The sequence below is a fragment of the Pagrus pagrus genome (genome assembly GCF_965226575.1).
Source record: "Pagrus pagrus genome assembly, chromosome: 1".
NCBI classification, from domain to species: domain Eukaryota; kingdom Metazoa; phylum Chordata; class Actinopteri; order Spariformes; family Sparidae; genus Pagrus; species Pagrus pagrus.
In genome coordinates this window covers 24,554,650-24,574,153 of record NC_140185.1, presented here as the reverse complement: position 1 = coordinate 24,574,153, position 19,504 = coordinate 24,554,650, and the positions used below count along the sequence as shown (strand labels likewise).

The window sequence follows — 19,504 nt, the reverse complement described above, 5'->3', positions numbered from 1 at the left end:
ATGCTGCCTGCAGCTGATGCCAAGAGGAATGCTAGAGATTATTTAATACAAGTGCAAAGCTAAAAGGGAAATGATTCATTCAGAAGAATTACTGTTAGTGGAACAATTAAAGTCTGCTGACTTCAGCCCTTGCCGCTGCCAATGCAGACAGCATTAAATATCTTATCACTGTGTAGTTCTGATATACTGTATGCCAAAAACGCCAGTGACCATTGAGTCTTGAATCTTCCTTGCAGAAATCCGTGCTTACTGTGTAGAACTGTAAACAAAAAACATGACTTAGTTCAAAACTGGTTGGCTGGACCATTTTTTCACATGATCTATATACTGTATATATAGCTAACGTATTGTTGAAGATTGATGCATCATGCATCTATACTGTGCATTGAACATTCATAGATTGATTGTTATCGGTCTAACTTTAAAACTTGGAGAGAAATAACCTAAAGGATAGAGAGGTGAAGTCACGCCCCATGGGAACTTATTTCAGAAAAATTTTACAGTAGTCAATGAGGAGAGACAAATAATTATTCAGATCCTGTTTGAATTGTGCCATGAATTACACATATGATGTTGGTCAGTTTAAAAGATTATTCTACAAGTCAAGAAAGTCACGGTTTGTCATACAGATACTAAAATACCATTACCGTACCAAGTTTTATGTTAAACTGCTCAGTAAACCACATCTTGTTGCTCAATTTACGCCATCAACACCAACATGGCCGTCACCTCGGCACAGAAAAAGTATTTAATAAGGTGTAAATCAAATAAATCTGGCCATATTAACAACTGTAGTTATGTGAAAGGAGAGTTAGTCAGTTCTGTGAGCTAGCTAATATACAGGACCAGCTCTTCAAGGTTTCATTATGGGTTTTGGTGAGCTTTAAACAAGACAATGTCACTTATGGGACAGTTTGGTGTGTTGTCTTTAAAATTAAGCATTTTCACAGACTTTCTCGAGTTGATAAATTGTCTTTTAAATAAACAAACATATTGGTTTTGTAAAAAAATCAGTATGTAGGAGGATAGATGTGTGAAATAATGCCTTGCTTGACATGTACTGAGGGGTATCCAAGTTGTCATTCATGGAGACATAAGAAGGATGAGTTCAAGTTCAACACTTGAACACATGCAGAGGTGGTCTCTTGCATGTGTCACAAAGGGGATCAACCTCAGGACTAATTTTGTTAAGATCCACCCACTAACATCGAGGTTTGAACCCATGTTGGGCACAGATGGGTGACAAATTCATTCTAACCTTCCTTCCTTTCTTTATTTTGAAACCAAGTAATTTCACTACTACAACACGGAGACGGCATGACATCGATTGACCCCTGATTCCATCAGTCTCTGTTTCAATCTACAGTTTCCTTCACCTAAGGCAACTAATTATTAAATGCATCAAAGGTTGCATCCTTGTTGAGATGAGCCACAGAAAGCCTGGCCCACAGTTGCTGGTTAGCTCTCATGCCCACCTCTCCTAACCCCCGCCTCCATGTTTTTCCACAGTCACAACTGCTCGTCCAGGCGTCTTGTGTCCATGCTGGCGAACAAAACACTAGATAATGTTGCACTCCTCTCTTGATGGACTGTAGATGATTGTGACTGGCTGAGAAAATGCAAACATTTGTTTCGCCTTTACTCCCACTTGACAATGCCTGACATTTTGTCCTGCGCTGGCACAGCCGTGAGAGTGTGAGGTGTGGGAAGTGTAGAGAGAAGCACGGCTCTGTGAGACTTTTTCCTTGACTGCCAGGAATACGGGGGTGGGAACTTAAAATCAACAAAACTCTTTTAAATGGCTGCTACAGTTTTTGCTTGCATACAATGCCATCCCCCACAGAGAGCACTCATCAAAAGATTTCTCCCCCTCAGGCTGTTTTGATGTTTTATTTCGTGCAGGCTTGTGTTCTTAAAGTGTAGGCCGCTCAGTGTTTGTAGGGGTTTTCTGTGTAAGGAAATATGCCCACAGTGCTTGGAGCTGGATCAGCATTCCTAAACCATATGTGTATCCTTCCTTGTCCTTCACCTCGGCTCTCTGTTGTCTCGTTGTTCAACAGTTGTTTGGCATCTAATGTCGAACATCGACTCACGCTTTGATGTCACACACTGACTTGATTCTCATATCCAACTGGGGGACATTTCTTCAGCTTGTTAAATGTGCTCTTGTTTCCCCCAGACTGCCCTCTCTCTCTCAGGCTGACAGGGACGATGGTTGTGAGCTCACATGATGCAGGAGGGGGAGCATGTTAGCGTCCCTACCGAAGCAGCATCCATTACAGTGTTGGTGTTCACATGGTGGGAGACGTTATTAGGGAGCTCATCGCTTCTCTCCTCTGAGAGAATAGATGTGTGATTATGAAGTCATCAGCCATGAACCAGTGAGGCTGCGGAGAAGCACCCCTCCTCATGGGTCCTCGGGGTGCCATTGATTGGTGACCATGTGTTTGTGCCTGATAGACTGTGAAATGGTGTGTTGCTGCACGGCTGTGTCACACCTGCGTCCCACCAAGGTGATTGATTGGTTTGGTCATGTGGAATGTTCCCATCTGGTCCGCAGTAATGCATTTTTTTCCTCGTTCGTGAATAACAAGCACTGGCAGGAGAATAGCCGGGCTCGGAAAAAGGCAAAGGCCAAGCGAAAACATTTTCCCCTTTACGCCGCCCCCCTTTTTCCTTTTTACCGAGTTAGAGAAAATTCAAAAAGGCCGAGGCATGGCACCTGATTATCCTGGGAGGGGATAAATACAATCAGGAAATCCACATCTCCTCTCTCACAGAGATGGATTTTAGGAGAAAATAAACTGTTAAGCTACTGCGAAGGGCACCAGCTCCTGATTTCGAAAGTCATACTTCAGGCCTAAAGAAAAAGTAAAACGAGAGATATCTTTGATCTAGCTCAGAATTTCAACACCTTTTCTTGATTAGTAACCCTTTACATATTTCTAGCCTAATCAACAAGCAATGGTGGTAAGCTTTTCATCGCCTCAAGTCTAATGTGTTATTTTGTTTCTTCTTTCCTGTATTCCTCCTGGTTTGATTCCTCTTAATCCTGGTCCCTCTCCTTTAATTGATCTATTCATTCCACCTAATGGCTAATTACACATCAGGCTGCATGAGCAGATGCATTTATCATCATAGTACGTAATAATCAGTGACATTTCAACAAAGAAAAAAATAAATATGCAAATAAGAACTCATTAACATTTGCTCTTGCTGTTTTGAATAATGTCACTGCTGACAGGGCTGTTCGCAGAAATTGATGTTGAGCTCAGGGCGAGGGAGACATGTTTCCTCAGTGTATTGTGCCTCAATCTTGTGTCTCCATCCTACTGTTGTTCCTGATGCTGATCTGTATACATTGTCTCCAGCCAGGGAAGAAGCTGGTTTGGTACAATACCTCCTTTCCCTGTTTCCTCATCGAAACTGACCTAACCTCCAACCCAACCAGCTTTTATTTACTGTCAGACAGAACCTGTTCAAAGCATCAAATAGCTTTGACAGGATGGATGTAGGCTACACAAACGCTGAAAAAAGGAAACAAAAAGGAGACTGTATGGGGAAAGAGAAAGTGTGTGTACATCTGATATGTCCTTGTGTTGTCTATTGTTGCCAGAGGAATGTATTAGTAACCTCAGAGACTGTCTTACTTTACTTCCAAGGCATTCAGAGAGATCAGATATAAGACTTTCTATTAAGTAGAGTACCCTATCGTCAGTTTATGATTTAATCATCACAGAATCAGGTCCTTGTATCATGCTCCTTTTCATGGTAATCAACACAAGAACATCAAAAAGTGGAAATCATGAAAGAAAGTCATAAAAATAATAATTTTTGCCATGAATTACTGTAGCCGCGATAGGCTGTCATGATATGGTGATATTGATGATAATTATGATATTTTTAAATTAAATATTGATCATGCACATATGATAATATTATGTGAATAATACACTGCCTCTTAAATAACTTACTTTCTTTCCGTTCTAGCTTTTTCAAAGTAGGTGGCAGTAATGCACCTAAACGCTGGTTGCCAACCGCCATAAAACAGAAATTTTTGTACATTTTTTTGAGTGTTATTCATTTGTCAAAAAAGAGAGAAAACACACAACAAACAAAGTTATAGAGAGTTTTTTTTTCTTCAATTCTTCAGTAGATATCACAATAATATTGTTAACATGAATTATTTCGACCACGATAATCGTGTAGTGAATGTCTGACATCATGACAGGCCTAGATCTGACATAAAGGAATGGTCTATTAACTAAAGGATTAATGTTTTGTGGTTTGGTGCCATGAGAGTCATCACATGGGAACATGAGCACAGACACACCGACACCAACAGCAAACATGTGTGCTCAGACATGAAAACGAACCAAGTGAGCTGGCATGTGATGAGTTAATTTTGTTTCTACATTAACAGCATTTCGTCATCCTGCATTATGTGTTTGTTTTCACGGTCTTGGTTTTCCTTTGGAGAAAGGATGGAAAAAGAGGCCCTTGGAATGCATCTGAGAGGCAGTGAAGCACGCTCACTAATTGGCTGTTTTTGTGGCGAGGGGCTAGAATTGATCCCTGGAGACGCTTAGGTCACTACCTCTCACATTATCAAAGTAAGGGGCTCGACACAGTGCCACGCCGCACTGTACTGCAGCCCTGTGATCAATAAAGGAGGCGCAATGTGAATGGCTGGCCAGCATTTCCTTCCTGTCCTTTCACTCAGTGCGATTTCAGCACCTAATGTCGTTTGTTCACTTCACTAGCTTGGAGGTTGAACTTGTATAACACAAACTGCATTTTCTAATTATTTCAAGTCAAAATTTAATTGATATTGATTTGTTTCCTGCTAATTAGTTACTTTATCTTATTTGAGTTGTTTGGCTATTGCAGTTAAATATTGTATTTTTACTAACTCGTCACTATATGTTGTATACATAGTCCAAGATACTAACAAAGGTCTACAGTTATCTAATGGAGCTTGCTTTTGATTTTCTAACTCATGAATTCTGACTGAAATTACTGCTTTGTAGTGTCAATTTGTAGACACAGTGTTTACATAGAAAATAAGTGGCCATTAACAAGTTTGAGGATGCATCCAGTAAAAACTGTTGCTCACACTTGAGTGTATAATTACTGAAACTGAACAGGTGTTCTGGTGCTTTCTAGGTGCTTGTTCAATGTGTGTGTGTGGTGTTTTGGTTGCATAGTGTTATTTAAAAAATGGTCACTAAACAAAATGTTGCTCTCAGGTTACCACTCATATTTTATACTGTTGCAGAATAACGCACGTGGCATGTTGAATTTGGTGCAGTTCAAGACACAAGTTCATATGTGTGAAGTAGGTGGTTTAAACTTATGCAGTATCGGAGAATATCTAGGTGAGGAAAGTGAAAGATTACCAGTGCAAATAAATCTTTAGAAGTCTCTTTGAACAGAGCACCTAATCTCCATGTTGTATAGTGCAGATGTGTAATGTCCAGCAGCAGAAATGGGTGTCCCGTACAGGCAAGTAGACCAAGAACTGTCAAAAAGACGCATGTCATTGGTTGCAATGAAATAGCTTGAAGAATAAGATATCAGTGGTAAAAATTTGGTCTGTATGGCAGAATGGGTGGAAACAAGCCCCTCGTGATAAGAGTCACATGACAGCCGCCTGGAGTTTACAAAACCAACGAAAGAGCGAAAGCTTGACATTCTTGAATCTGGCTAAACAATAACTGAAGTCCAATACAAAGTGCTAAATTTAGCAGAAACTGGGCACATCTCATCACTCAGATGTCACCATCCCTGCTGCTCACTGTGATGGTGCTGTAGTGGCATCATGCGATGGCCAAATCCTTTGCCAGATACAGGCAAATCGTTAAGGATGCTGCTTCATTGAGATGATGACTTCCTGACAAAACCTTGACCTCATCGACACTGGAGTGGCGCCTGGATTGACTTTGCAATAGTTGCTTCAATCCAACTTGACTGTGCAAATCTTCCTATTCCAGTGAGAGATACTGTGTAAATGTGATAACAGACACAGACAAGAAGACCCAAATACATATTTTGCTGCCAAAAAAATGCAGTTTATCAACTTGAATAGGGTGAATACATCACTCTCATAATTTAATTTTTACTTGGAATTGACATTGCATTGTGTGATTCAGCTTAACACTTGGATCTTTGTATTTTTTGGTTGAACATGTTGGCATATCCTTATAACAGTTGGTTACATGGCTGCACGCAGGTTTTGACTCTTAGAAACAGCTAACGAGCAGTGTTAGCTCAGTGGATAAGAGGTGTAAAACATGGACGATTTGTTTGTCTCTGTGGAAGCATTAGCATCTTTCTTTTCATTTTCTCCTATATTAATCTATCTGCCAGGACTCAATCTGTGAATATAGATTTTTTTTCGCAGTCAAAGTTGCACCTTCACACATCTGCGTGATATGCTAATAAGCAGCTTCACAGAATATTTTAATCAGAATTGATGGAATTTTTTTTCTTCACAAGATTGATTTTTAATTGCATAGGGGATATACGGTGCGATGGTATTCTGCATACTTACATTCATATTATTGATGGTGATTGCTGTAATTAAGCCACTTTATTCGTGTTGCTTTTGGCCTTTTGTACGTTTTGCATCTTTGCCGTTTTAACGCGGATAATGACTTTTGCTTCCTATCAATCACTGCACTTTAGACTCATTAGTAGGCCTGTGACACAAAAAGAAAAAGCACACCTAGTCCGCCGCAGCCCTGTTCAGAACAAATGGGCCTACTTGAAAATATAATAACAACAATAATAGTGTTGCTCTTGTTGTGAGGCTGTGATCACACACGCCTGCTCAGGGGAGGAAAAACAAAGCATTAGTAATAAAAAGCCTGTAATGCATGAAATTGATTTATTTTGCTTTTATGTGTTTGAACTGATTTTGATTTCCAAGCTAGTCTTTCAAACTTAAATACTGAAAACAGGCAATGTCAGTTAAAACATTGTTGAATAACTTGTTTTGCTTCTTTATCAGGAAATACAGATAATTACAGTGGCCTGTTTTCCTCACAATGAGTTACAGTGTGTGTGCGTCAGACAGGAGATTGTGTCACTGCATCGTAAAGGTATATTTTATTCAGCTAATTTAGGCTCCTGGCTTTAGAAGTGGCCAACCCAGCAATGTGTTCCACATGATATATCACTTTGTTCTACTTTACTTCTGCACCATAAATATGCATTCTCCTGAAAATCTCAATTGCCACAGCCCAGAGTTGCAAAATGTGAATTTCACTGAGATTTGTTTAAGTGGGGGTTGTTCTCCGGTTTAAGAAGCTACACTGGGCTTTAAACTATGTCTCTGTTGCACAAATGACATAAGGGGTCAGCTCTAAAATTGATCATTAGAAAAAAATACTACTGGTTGTTTCAGGACGTTGTTTCAGGACGTTCAGTAGAGGATGGAGTAGAGTAGAAAGGCAGACTAGTTACTAATCAAGCCATCTACATATCACAGCTCTGTCAGTGGTCAGAGCTGCTTCATCTTCGTCAGAACAATCTAAACAAATTAAGAGAGCTGCTCATCCATGACCTCTGGACATTGTGCTGAAGCTAATCCCCAAGTATGCTGCTGCCACGTGGCCAGTCCCCTGAGCACTGCTGCCTCCATCTCTTCTTCCTGGCTGATTCAGGTCACGGGAGGTGGGGGAGGAAACAGCGACTGAATGGGGGGCTACCATATCTGGTGGTCTCACAGGTGCTTCAGCTGGCTGTAGTTTATCAGAGAAATGTGGGTGCTGTTTGCAGTGACAGGACTTTATCCTGTGGCTGGATACTTCTAGGGATACACGATATATAACTGACCGATAAACTATTGGTATTATTGTATTAGGAAGTATATATTAGCTGATGGCTGTTTGCACCTTTAGAGTTTGTTTGCGATCCACCAGTAAACACAGAGAAGAAGAAGAAGAAGAACAAGGAGAAGGAGAAGGAGAAGACGAATATGAAATATTAAAGGTGCACTAAGTAGTTTTGGGTGCGAAATTTTAATCAGAGCAAGATCTTCATTGACTGATTTTTATTATGTCTAAACAAACTAAATTAACAAACTTAAACAACATAACTTCAGACCGTTTTACTTTGTTTATATTTGGCGGATCCTGCGACCCTTCTATCTTCAAACAGTGTTCTGGGGACTGTATTTTCCTCTGAGAACAGCTTGTTTATTCAGTTATGGAAAAAAGTAATATTTCTGAGTTCATATAATTACCTCATTAATATTGTAAATATCAAAGTTTGAAGTTCTTCTCCAAAACTACATAGTGTCCCTTCAAATCACTCATCTTTCCTCAACCTCAGCTTAAAAAACTTATTTTTAAAATACAAAAATGTGAAATTATTGGTTATCTTACTGAGATCGGCTGTAAGAAGAAGGTAATTTTATCTGTTATCAGTATCAGCTGAAAATAACCCATATCGTGCATCCTTACTTTGATCTCTGCTAATGTTGTCAACTTCATCAAATAGACACAGCACACCATCCTTTCTGTTCATGAGGATGGGAAGTGTTTCAGATAGCTACTTTCACATTTTTTTTTAAATACAATGGTGTTAATCTATTCTTTAAAGTCCACTGCAAGGACAGTTATAACTTCAGCTAGTGCTCCTTGCAATTATAATTTGAAAATGTTGTGTATTTCTGCCTGAACCAATTCTGTCCGTCAAATTTTAAATGACAGACAGAAGCTCTCTAGGATTTAGCAAATCCAGACCAATTCCTGGTAGGAGAAGAACATGGTTTGGTCGGTACTTCAAAGAATGTAAATATGATTTTATTACATTTTAACTCTATTATGTGTTCATGCAGAGATATATGAGTGGGTGACAGAAAAGAAAGTATTTAGACTGGATTATAGACTGAATCAAAGCTAGGACGTTGCATCCATTAGTGCACTGATACAACGAGTGTTGTTTTTACAGGAAGAACTGTTTAAATTGACACATAGTAGAGGATCGTCTTATGTAATATCGTCAAATGGGTTGCCAAGTGGTTGCTTTTTAATGTACTGCAGGTTTTGAGAGATTTGGGGAAAACTACATATATACTGCATAGCAAAGGGATCTAAAATTGACACATTAATATCTACTGATGAATCTAAAGGCATCATTAGGAACGTGGTGAAGGAGGACACTGAGTTTAAATAGCTGTTCTTTATGTTTCATGTGTTGCATTTTACTGGGTTTAATGTTGTGATTTTGTATGGCTGCTACCTTGGCTAGATTTCTTTTGTTAAAGAGATCTAGATGGGACTTCCTGGCAAAATTAAGGTGAAAAAAACAAGTTTGTATAAAAGAAGATTATGTTATGGCTGCAGCTTATGGTATGAGGACCTGAATTTTATATGAACACGTCCTATTGAAGAAGTAGTTTCCTTGTAGATGCTTTGGCAAGAAAATGGCAGTATTTCAATGTTTACAAATGGAGTAAATGTTTATGCTCAGTGTTTTGCCTTTTGATTCCTTGCTTATACTGTGTTTTCTAAGTTGAGGCTACACTGTTGATGGAGCACAGGATCCAGAGTGTCTCTGTAGACACCAACTCTTCCTTTTGCCAGGATCCACACTTTTTGGAGTTGCTGTGTTGCTCCTCCTTGAGCCACACTGTGGACTGAGACATTGTTTTCACAAACACAGCCGTCTGCTCAGTGACCATCAATTATTCACATAAGACAGTGTGTGTGTGACAAAACACATGCTGCTAATGAATATTTAACTCTTGCACTTGACCACCAGACCTTTTCTTTAAGGAGTGAAAATGAATTTTACTAAACCTCCTTTAGATATTAGACCGGAAATAAAGAAATTCTCTGTACAAAGGAGATGTTTCATCATCCTGCCATGATAGGGAACGTTGGTGGTAACCGACAACTTAATCCTATTTCCTTTTGCAAGAGCGATGGCTCAGAACTGTATCGCATTATTGTTACAAAAGAAGCAGCTTTGCCAGTTAAACCATCTTTCCTGATTTCCTCAGCTCCCTCAGTCTCTGGAGACAGTCTGCACGGATGCAGAACAACTGTCTCCTGCAGGACTGCTCAGATAAGCACAAGTGAATTCTCTTAGATGTGCCTCTGTTCACCTGCGCTTGTGAACGCAATGTTCAGATCAGTCATTGTGTAACAAAAGATCCAGGCTATGCAGGTTTTTAACTCACAAAAAAATATTTACCTTTTCCCCAGAGTAAACACAATTTAGTTCCAACGCTTGTGTCTGCACCCGTAATGTTTGGAAGTCTGACAAAAAGTAATGTACGATGCTGTTAAAGTTATTCATCATTCTCCCCCAGGAGCTCTCATTTGTTTGTTTGTTTGTTTTTCCTGGGGAGTAAAACTGCTGAGTGTGGATATTGTGATGTGTATGATTCATGTGTGTTGTGAGCTGTAAGTTTTATTTTTCCCCTGATGGCTGCTTGGGAGCCTTTCTTTGAGATTTGCACCCTGAATATGACACTGATAGAAGGACTTGTTAACAATCACCTAATCTGTAATTAATCCACTGAAAACAGTTTGGATATGGGAAACTTTATGGCATATTACGCTGTTTTACAGAAGAGCAGAAGTTTTATTTTTGGCTTCGACACAGTGAGGAATCTTTCTGCTACAACACACATATCTACAAAGGTCTATAAAAGTTGTCTAAAAGGTTGTAAGCTACTGTATATTTGTTGAGTAGTTGGTGTGTTTAGATGGAGCCCTAATTCTATAAAACACAATGATGGAAACCTGAATTAATTTGGTATGACTGAATTGTCTCAGTTGTATTTTTCAGGTTTAATAACAAACTGCTCATGACAGCTTGTGTGGGCAAAGGGAACTTGCACTGTAGCTTATTAGGTCTTAATGTGGAGACTTACCCTTATACATGTTGCAAATTGTTTAATCATAACTAACTGAGTTGGCTAAGTAATAAATGATTCACTCACTAATGGGCACAGTGACATACAATTATTGTAATTAAAGTTAAGAAGCAGCAAATTAAGTGTTCATCTTGCACCAAACACTGCAGAACAAAACACTCAGGACGCTGTATGTAGTCTATTATTCGGTGTTAATCCAGTAATGTGCTTAAATATCATAAAAGGAAACAATTGTTATAATTGTTTTTTTCTGTGTTTTTCCAGGTAAATCAGAGAGGGCTTCATTTGTTGGCTACGGAAGGGATCCTGGAGCATCTGGCTGCCAGGTGAGATTCTCATACGATGTCTAGTTCAGTGCGCTCCGAAGGTTTCTATCAAAGCAGTCCTGAATTAACTCCGATATTCACAGATACCAATAATACCAATATTTATAGTACACCCCTCCTGTGTTGATTAGTCAGGTTTTATACAACTTTTAAATGTTGCTAAAATAAGACTTTGCCTCTCTTCCACTAATTTCAAAAAAGGGAATCCATGCCTTTGTTTAATCAAGGTTGGATTACTGTAAATCCCTCTTTTCCCTTCAGTATAACACAGCGGTCAGGCTTCTGCCACGACTGGGAGTCAATTAATTTATATTTTAATTTTAATTTAAGTCTACCTCATTATTGCTTCCTTTCATCTGCTTCTTGTTAATCTAAGAAATATTTGAAATATCACTCAAATAACTCCCTAAGAGTTTCTAAGGCTTAATAAGGGTAACCCTAGAAACCGAAAGCATCCTGGAAGCCTTTGGCTCTGTCCTTCAGATATCTGTATGTGTCCACTATTGAAGTTAAAACGACTGCCATTCTGCAGAACAGATGGAGCCGCTCTCATTTTAAAAAATTCCTGGTATAAATTTCTGTAGTTCTCGGGATAAACGTGACGTTTTGCAAATGCAGTTTAGTGTGAAAGAAACTTGGCCTCCTCCAACATTGCACTACGCTAACATATCACACTGGGACACTTCTGATCAGATACAGTGAAGATTTAAGAAAGAAGTCCCTCATTGATAAAAAGCATTTCTAGTGAGAATACCATCTGAGACATTTTGAAGAGGAGTTGAGGAATGTGTGCAGATCTGCAGCTGCAGAGATCTGAGATTAATAGACAGGAAAAATCAATCTCTTTCCTCAGAGAATCTGCAAAGAATGTATGGAGGGAACAATCATAACAACATATGAATAACAATAACCACTGGAAGAGTTACACAGCAACAAGACTCACTGCTTTACAGCTTGCTTTTCAGCCCTGTATGCATACTTCCAGCGTGTCTTTTACCAACTGGTTAATCCAAATAATCAAAAGAGACAATTGATCCCGTGATCTGCTCGCCATGTGGCAACTACTATACATCATTACCCATAAATTGCCTGACGTGGTGTGTGACATTTGAGGCTCTGAGGAGATTCCTGATGTTGTTCGGTTCTGCTCGTCAGTGCTCAGGTGCAATTCACATGAGCTGCAGAGGATTTTGTCAACATTTGAATCTGTGTTTCTGAATCTTTGTGTCACATAATACGGATTTTAGTACAATCTCAGGATGCAAAGGATTCAAGGACTCTGTCTAGTGGCTTGAAATTAATTTGATTTTCTGATTCTTGCGTGACTTCCTTCTCCTTCCTGTGAGTGAGATGAAAAAACCCTCACCAATTGATTATTGGGTAAATCAAATTTAATTGAATGAAACTAATTCAGAGGTGTTCACAAAGATAGACACAAGCATGTAAATTTGCATGAGTCCTTAGTGGTTCGTCCTAGAATAGCTGTGATAATGAAAAGGAGGCCAGAGCCGGTGTAGCTGCAGGGATCCAATATCATTGAACAAAGGAAACAGCAGAAGTGGGTCTGTTGTGTCATCTGAATGCTGTTTTTCGATTACATTTGTGTTACGTTGTCTCTGACAGTTTTTGTGACCTACATTTTCAGTCAGAGAAATAATCTACATTTCTTTTATAGTACCTTTCATACATGATTTTGTTCAGATTTTTTAGACATGGAGTTTATATGTCATTGTTTTGAATTCGTCAGCAGCACGCGTGTTGGATTTGTCAATCAAACATCAAAGCCGTTGTAGATCTTAGTGATTACTGTGTCAATCCTGAGCCCATTAAGGGGATTCAAAGGGGGCAGGAGAGGCCAGTTTTCAAGCCAACTACTACACATCGCTCTGAGTTGTACAACCTGACATGATCCCTGCTCTACTGGTCTGCAGCAGATTACTCTAATTAGTCCAAGCTCTTAATTGGCCTCTTAACCCACTTTGTTGGGGTTGTGGAGGTCAAATAGATATTGGTGATAGGATGATGTGGTGAGCTCTCACAGGTCTGTTCTTTGTCACTGAATTAATGTCACAAATTACCTAATGTGTTGTATGTTACTCTAAAAACAATTTGTACATCCATTAAAACATTTTTTATATATAGTCTTTATAATGATTTGGATGTTATGATATTTGCTGTTTACAGCAAAATACATTTGGTTCTTCTGCTTCTTCTCTTTGAAGACAAAACTGTTAAATGCAGAGTTCATTATTTAAATAGAGACAACATGAGAAATGTAGTTGATGTGGATTGAAATTATTAGCTGTTTATAAGATTATTAGTAAACACACATCTGGCAAAGAAAGCCTTTAGTTGTATTATCCTTTAGCTTTAAGCTTTTGTGTGTTTGTTTTCTCTTTCAGCCTACTGTAAGGCCCGACATTGGGTTGGCAAGTCCTGGTTCAGTGACTACGTCAGCGAAGTCAGCTGCCCCGTCATACTCCTTCACTGCAGCCAATCCTAGAAGACGTTCTCTACCAGATCCTCTGCCTGTCGGTCAGTGCCATCTCAATGATTTTAACAAAAAAGACAAAAACATAAATAAAATTATATTCTTGTTTTCTTTTGTAGTTGTGTAGTTCATATTCAATATTAAAAACCACCAGAACACAATCCAACTGAATACACAGTTTGATTCAAGTCTTAAATGTTCGCGTTTATAAATTAGCTTCAGTGTTGCTCAAATAAATTGTAGTAAATCTTTGTAATTACATACATGGTCAGGTTAAGGTAAAGATGGCACCAATCTGAGCAAACTGTCAAAAGCTTTTCAAAAAAGCTGGCCCTCTTTTGTCCATTGCTTGACCAGACATCATTTTACCACTATCACCACACTCAGGTTTGGGGTGGAGATTACTGGTCATGCTCCCAATCATATTAGACTATAACACTGTAGGTCAGCACAGTAACGTCTGTTCAAAGTGCACGATGTACATTCAGTAGATAACAACTATATCTGAAGTTGTTCATGTAAAAATCTAAATCTAATCACAAATTTTACAATACAGGACAAGACCACAGAGTGGGTGTTGTTTGTCGAGTTTGTCTACTGCAGATTCATAGTTGCCTCTTTTTTTTATTGCCTGTGAATGAGGAGATGTGCTTTCATCTCTCCACAGATCCTCTACAAACAAAAAAGGTTCGCAAGGTCCCTCCTGGGCTGCCTTCATCTGTGAGTGGAAGATCATCTACCTCTCATATAAATAGATTTCACAGTGAGCTTACTTAAGCAGACACACACACACACACACACACACACACACACACACACACACACACACAGACACACACACACACACACACACACACACACACACACACACACACACACACACACGCCTTCCCTCTCAGCACTTGCACACAAAGAGCGCTCTTGACATCACTACCACATCACTTGACATCAGCAGCGGGAATTCAGTTGTTTTTTTGGGCCTCGCTCAGCAGTGACACCAGTAGTGCCTGTTCATTTAAAGTTCTGACTGTTAATGTTTGTTGTTTACATGCTTGTTGTTTAATATTAGTATGTAAATGTCCCCATAGGGTCCATCTTTCTGTAATTTTTTTTTTTTGGTTGTGTCTGTGTGTGTGTGTACATGCATGAATTTGCGCGTGTACACATGTGCACCTCGAGGTGATTGATTTTCAGCGCTGCCCTGTCACAGTCTAGCCTCCTCACGGCCTCTCCTGGGAGAAAGAGAGGCTGTCAGAGCGGATCCCCAGCTCTGCTCTTTTGATGTTTAATTAGTCATTACGTAGCCGAACAGGAGGACAGACAGAGATTAATAGCACAGAATATCTGAAATTTCTATTGGTAATGATCCCGGCGGAGCAGAAACCATTAGGATGCAGAGAAGTGTGGAGCTCAGCTTGCATTCGCTTAGACAGGGGGTGTTGGAGTTCATTAATATGCATAAATCAGTAAGTCAGATCTTCATTGTTAAAGCCCTGGTGGATTGGCAAAGGTTTTATTAAGCCTTGCCTTAAATTCCAAGAACTGGTACAAGACAATGATTTTTTTCCCTTTCTTTTTAATAAGAAGCAACTGGTTTACCAAAATCCGACCCTTTTCTTTCCTTAAACAATAAAAGGTTTTTCTTTTTTTTCCTTTTTTTTTTTTTTTAGTGAGGGTGTCTGAGACTGGATTTGCCTTTCAGAGCTTTGATAATCGTCACCTCTGCTGCTGTTACTCTGAAATCAAATATGGAACAGGCCGCTGAACATAAAAGGCTGGCATGTGTTTTGTTTCTGGATTTGTGTTTGAAAAGAAGTTTGTCAGAGCGTGAGGGAGAGAAGCAGTCTCTGGCAGCAGCAGCAGCAGGAACGTGCGCTGCCTTCCTCTTAAGTAAGTGATATATTTGAGGTCTTGTCAGACGGAGGGAGGGAGGCAAAGAATGGTTGCCTCGCGGGTTACATCTCTTTGTTGTGTAAATGGACGCTGGGCTTTTATTTGTCAGTACTTAACACATGGGCGCAGGTGCTGTTCTGTGACTCATAAGAGTACAATCAAGCCGTACAATGCTAGATGGGGAAAAACAGTGACAGAGCATGGGATAAAATACAGCTTCTTCTTGTCACTCAGCGCTGCTCAGGAGATAAAGCCTGGAGCTCGGAGGAATTATCCCAGTTAGTCTTTGATCCCATTTGAAAGAATAAAGATGGGAGTGTTGAAAAAAGGGCTGTAGGTCTCTACTAACCTGCTGACAGAGAAAGGAAAACATAAAGCCAGTTTTTTGATAGGTGGTATATGTGGGAGATGGTTGAGTGGGAGGTTGTCTGGCAGCTTTTAGGAGGTGTTGGTATTGGACTAATAGGAAGCATAGGTGAGGTATGGTGCATTAACTATCAGATGGTGTAAAGAGCTACTTGTGGCCCTTAAAAACGTGTAAAGTGACTGTTGCAGAGGGTGATCAGCCAGGCCCCGTGTTTGTGTCTTTGGCGCCAACACTGGCAGTAGTGAGGGTGGTGTTGAGGAAGTGTCGAAGGGAATGAGCACCTGGAGTCAGAGCTACTTTGCCAGAGGCAGCTGTGTGAAGAGCCTGCAGCGTACCTGTAAAGCATGAATGCAGCTGCAGATGCTGCTGAAAGCTTTTGCTTGTGTAAGCAAGCATGAGAGCCTCACCAGAGACCTGAATAGCTGCTTGATTTAAAAAAAAATAAAAAAATTCAACACAACGCTTCCTATCATTATGTCTACTGCTGGGAATTTTTTTTTATTTATTTGATTCTCAAATCCCCTTTTTCCTCCGAGCTTGTATTCCTCGCTCCTCAGTCTAAAAATAAATGTTTTAAGTCACATGGGCAATGTAAGTTGCAAGTCCAAGCATGCTCTGTGTGTGTGTGTGTGTGTGTGTGTGTGTGTGTGTGTGTGTGTGTGTGTGTGTGTGTGTGTGTGTGTGTGTGTGTGTGTGTGTGTGTACACTACATGATGGAGCTGAATCAAAATATTTACAGGAGCACATCCTCTGTGCATTTAGGTTTTGACACTGCACTGCACCAGGATGTGAAGGCTATCTGGACGGGCCAGCTGGTGATTGCAAACATTTAAATGTTTCTAGTGCTTTTTCATCTTATAACCAGAAACCCTCCCTCTGCCACACACATACCTTCCTCTGTGGTCTGCTGGATGTGTGGTTGCAGACATGAGATACTGCAGATGTGGTTGTAATTGTGTGATGCATGTGTGATACCAATTTCAAGGTATGCTGTGATATAAAAATGGACAATTATCATACAGTGTACATTTGCTTATCAAGGGAATTTAATTCTACCATTTAAGTGTTATTTGAAAAAGAATGTTTCAAATTTAAATCAAGTCTCATATCTGTTAGGACATAATAGTTAGTAAAATTATAATAAGATATTGTTTAACCAACAAAGCCTTCTGTTTTCACCATGTCCGGCAACAGGATGATCAGTGTCCGATTCTGTACCAGTCACATTTACACATATGCTGCCCAGCCCCCAACAGGAACGCCAGCCCCAACTGAAAGAAATAAACTAAATATTTGTTTTATTTACTCAAAATATGTGCACTTTCAGAATTAGGTCAGTGTGAGAGTCTTTACTGCATTTTGCCATCATTTACGGTTGCGCCTCTGACGCCTTTCTCCTCTATCCGCTGCTGCCTGTCTTTTTGTTTCACTGTAGGAGCAAAGCAGAGACAAGGATGTTGCTCGAGTTGGCGACAGGATGTGTTGTGATTATTTGCACCTGATTTCTTTTGGAAATATAAAACATCGTAGCTGAGGATTATGAATAGCGGTTTTACTTTGAGGATAATGATCCATTGTCTAAACCAGAGCAGTGAACATTTTTTTATTCCACTCACATGTCAATTGCAGCACATTACAGGCGGACTCCATTTTTACCTTTCAAAATAAGAGTCCCAGTTATACCAGTATACACTGCAAAAAGAGGGAGCTAAAATGCAATTGGACATTAAAATAGCTTACAATGTGTTATTTTTATTATTTCTTTTATAGTCAGCATTTTATTACGAATATACAATTGAATTTTCAATTCTTCAAAAAGATACTAAAATGTTTGTGCATGATGTTGATTATAGTTCTTGAGTTCTTACAAAGAAAAATATGCCGATTCAGGCTCTGAATCAGCAGGTCAGACTTTAACAGAAAATTGTGATCGGTGCATCTCTAGTGTAATAACATAATACTGTGATACTTTTGGTTATGTTATCGAATGGGAAATCTCTTACTGTTGCAACCCTCATGATGCATATGCGGTACAATGTCTTATTTTCCCTTTGGATTTAGGATTGTTAAACCCATTTTGTTTTTCAGCTTCATGCAGGAGAGGAACTTATATATCTATATCTAATATTTTACCGCCTTGCGTGATAGATAAACAAGTGCTCAAGCGTGAAAGCTTTCCCTATTTATTTTTGTTACAGTAGACACATTGGCTATAATTGGCTCCCCGCATTATTTGACTGTATAAACTGAGAGCGAAGGACAGAGCATGTTGTCATTGGACAGACAGGCGGCCACGCTGAGGGATGCTGATGGGCAGCTGCGTGGGCACCTGTCTGACAGGAGGACTGAAGACGCAGAGGGAGAGAGGGTTTTGTGGCTTGTGGGGGGAAAGTTGCATCTTGCAGGATATTTATGGGAAGCTGCAAGGGCATAGCATGTGTGTGTTTGTGTGTGTGAGAGTGTGTGTGTGTGTGTAAATAGTGTTTTTTTTTTTCCCCCTACAAACCCTTGTCAGAGGCACAGCGGCTTGATGTGACACTTCCTCCCTGGCTTTGGTGACGATGTGGCTGCAGGATGAGAGAAAGAAAGTGGTGGGCTGAGATTCAGTTCCCCTCGGGGACTTTTGCAAGCGAGAACTCTGAGTGTGGATGACAAAATAGATTGACATTTGCTTTTGACAGATCACTCAGACACCCTTGTTTCTGAGAGATTTGTACTGTGCGAGCTGTAAGAAAGGAAGTCTGCTCTAGGCTCTGAATCCTAAGACCTAGAAATGTTCCTTGCAGTGCTGTCTGGTACATGACATTCAAAAGATATGTTTTCTCTGTCTCTTTACCCATCTGTCTTTAACAGCTCAAAGACAAGAGGTGGTAATATTGTACTTCAGCAGTAACCTAATGTTCCTGTTGGTGAGAAAGCAGCTCCTTTTTTCTTTCTTTCTTTGAACCACAGCAGGGCAGGAAATGTGCTAGTAAAACAGCTTGGTGAATAGACTGTGGATGAAATGCATCAGTAAAGCCTAATGTAAACAGTCAGGATCTCCTCAGGCTTTTGTAAGTCCCTCCACGAAATTAGATTTTAGGTCCACCCGGCAGAATGGTATAAAGCTGCACGTTTGATATTTTTTTCCTTTTGTTATTCTGATGTTGTTTAAACACAAACACATGCATTCAGTTTTGACACTGGGAGGGTTAAAACATAGAAATAAATGTAGATACATACATTTTCCATTGCATCCTGAATCCTGATGATGTTGCAAGCATTATGAAGCGAGGCAGGGCAGGAGTGGGATACATTAAGTCCTTTACTGTATATGGCCGATATAGTTTTGTGCCAGTAAAGAGGGCAGACTGTTTTGAAACAACTGCAGGTCTTTGAGTGAGTTGACTGAATGACCGCTCACAGTCTTTTATACTGCAGTTACTCTGGTTACATATCATTTTAAGTGCCTTGAAACTCAACTATGATTTTATACCAGTGATTTGTTGGTAATGTAAAAAATTACACCGTGTGTCAGTAGTGCTAAACATGTT

At 39.7% G+C, this 19,504-nt stretch overlaps 1 protein-coding gene across 8 annotated transcripts in view; it reads left to right on the top strand.

Moving 5' to 3' along the window:
• tcf12 (transcription factor 12) overlaps positions 1-19,504 on the top strand; it is an 88,941-nt gene that overhangs the window by 38,301 nt on the left and 31,136 nt on the right. For all 8 annotated transcript variants that reach the window (XM_084359448.1, XM_084359447.1, XM_084359451.1 and 5 more), the window contains 3 exons: positions 11,159-11,220; positions 13,623-13,755; positions 14,379-14,431. In XM_084359448.1, coding sequence (XP_084215574.1) covers positions 11,159-11,220; positions 13,623-13,755; positions 14,379-14,431 — 248 coding nt within the window. The remainder of the gene's footprint in view (positions 1-11,158; positions 11,221-13,622; positions 13,756-14,378; positions 14,432-19,504) is intronic.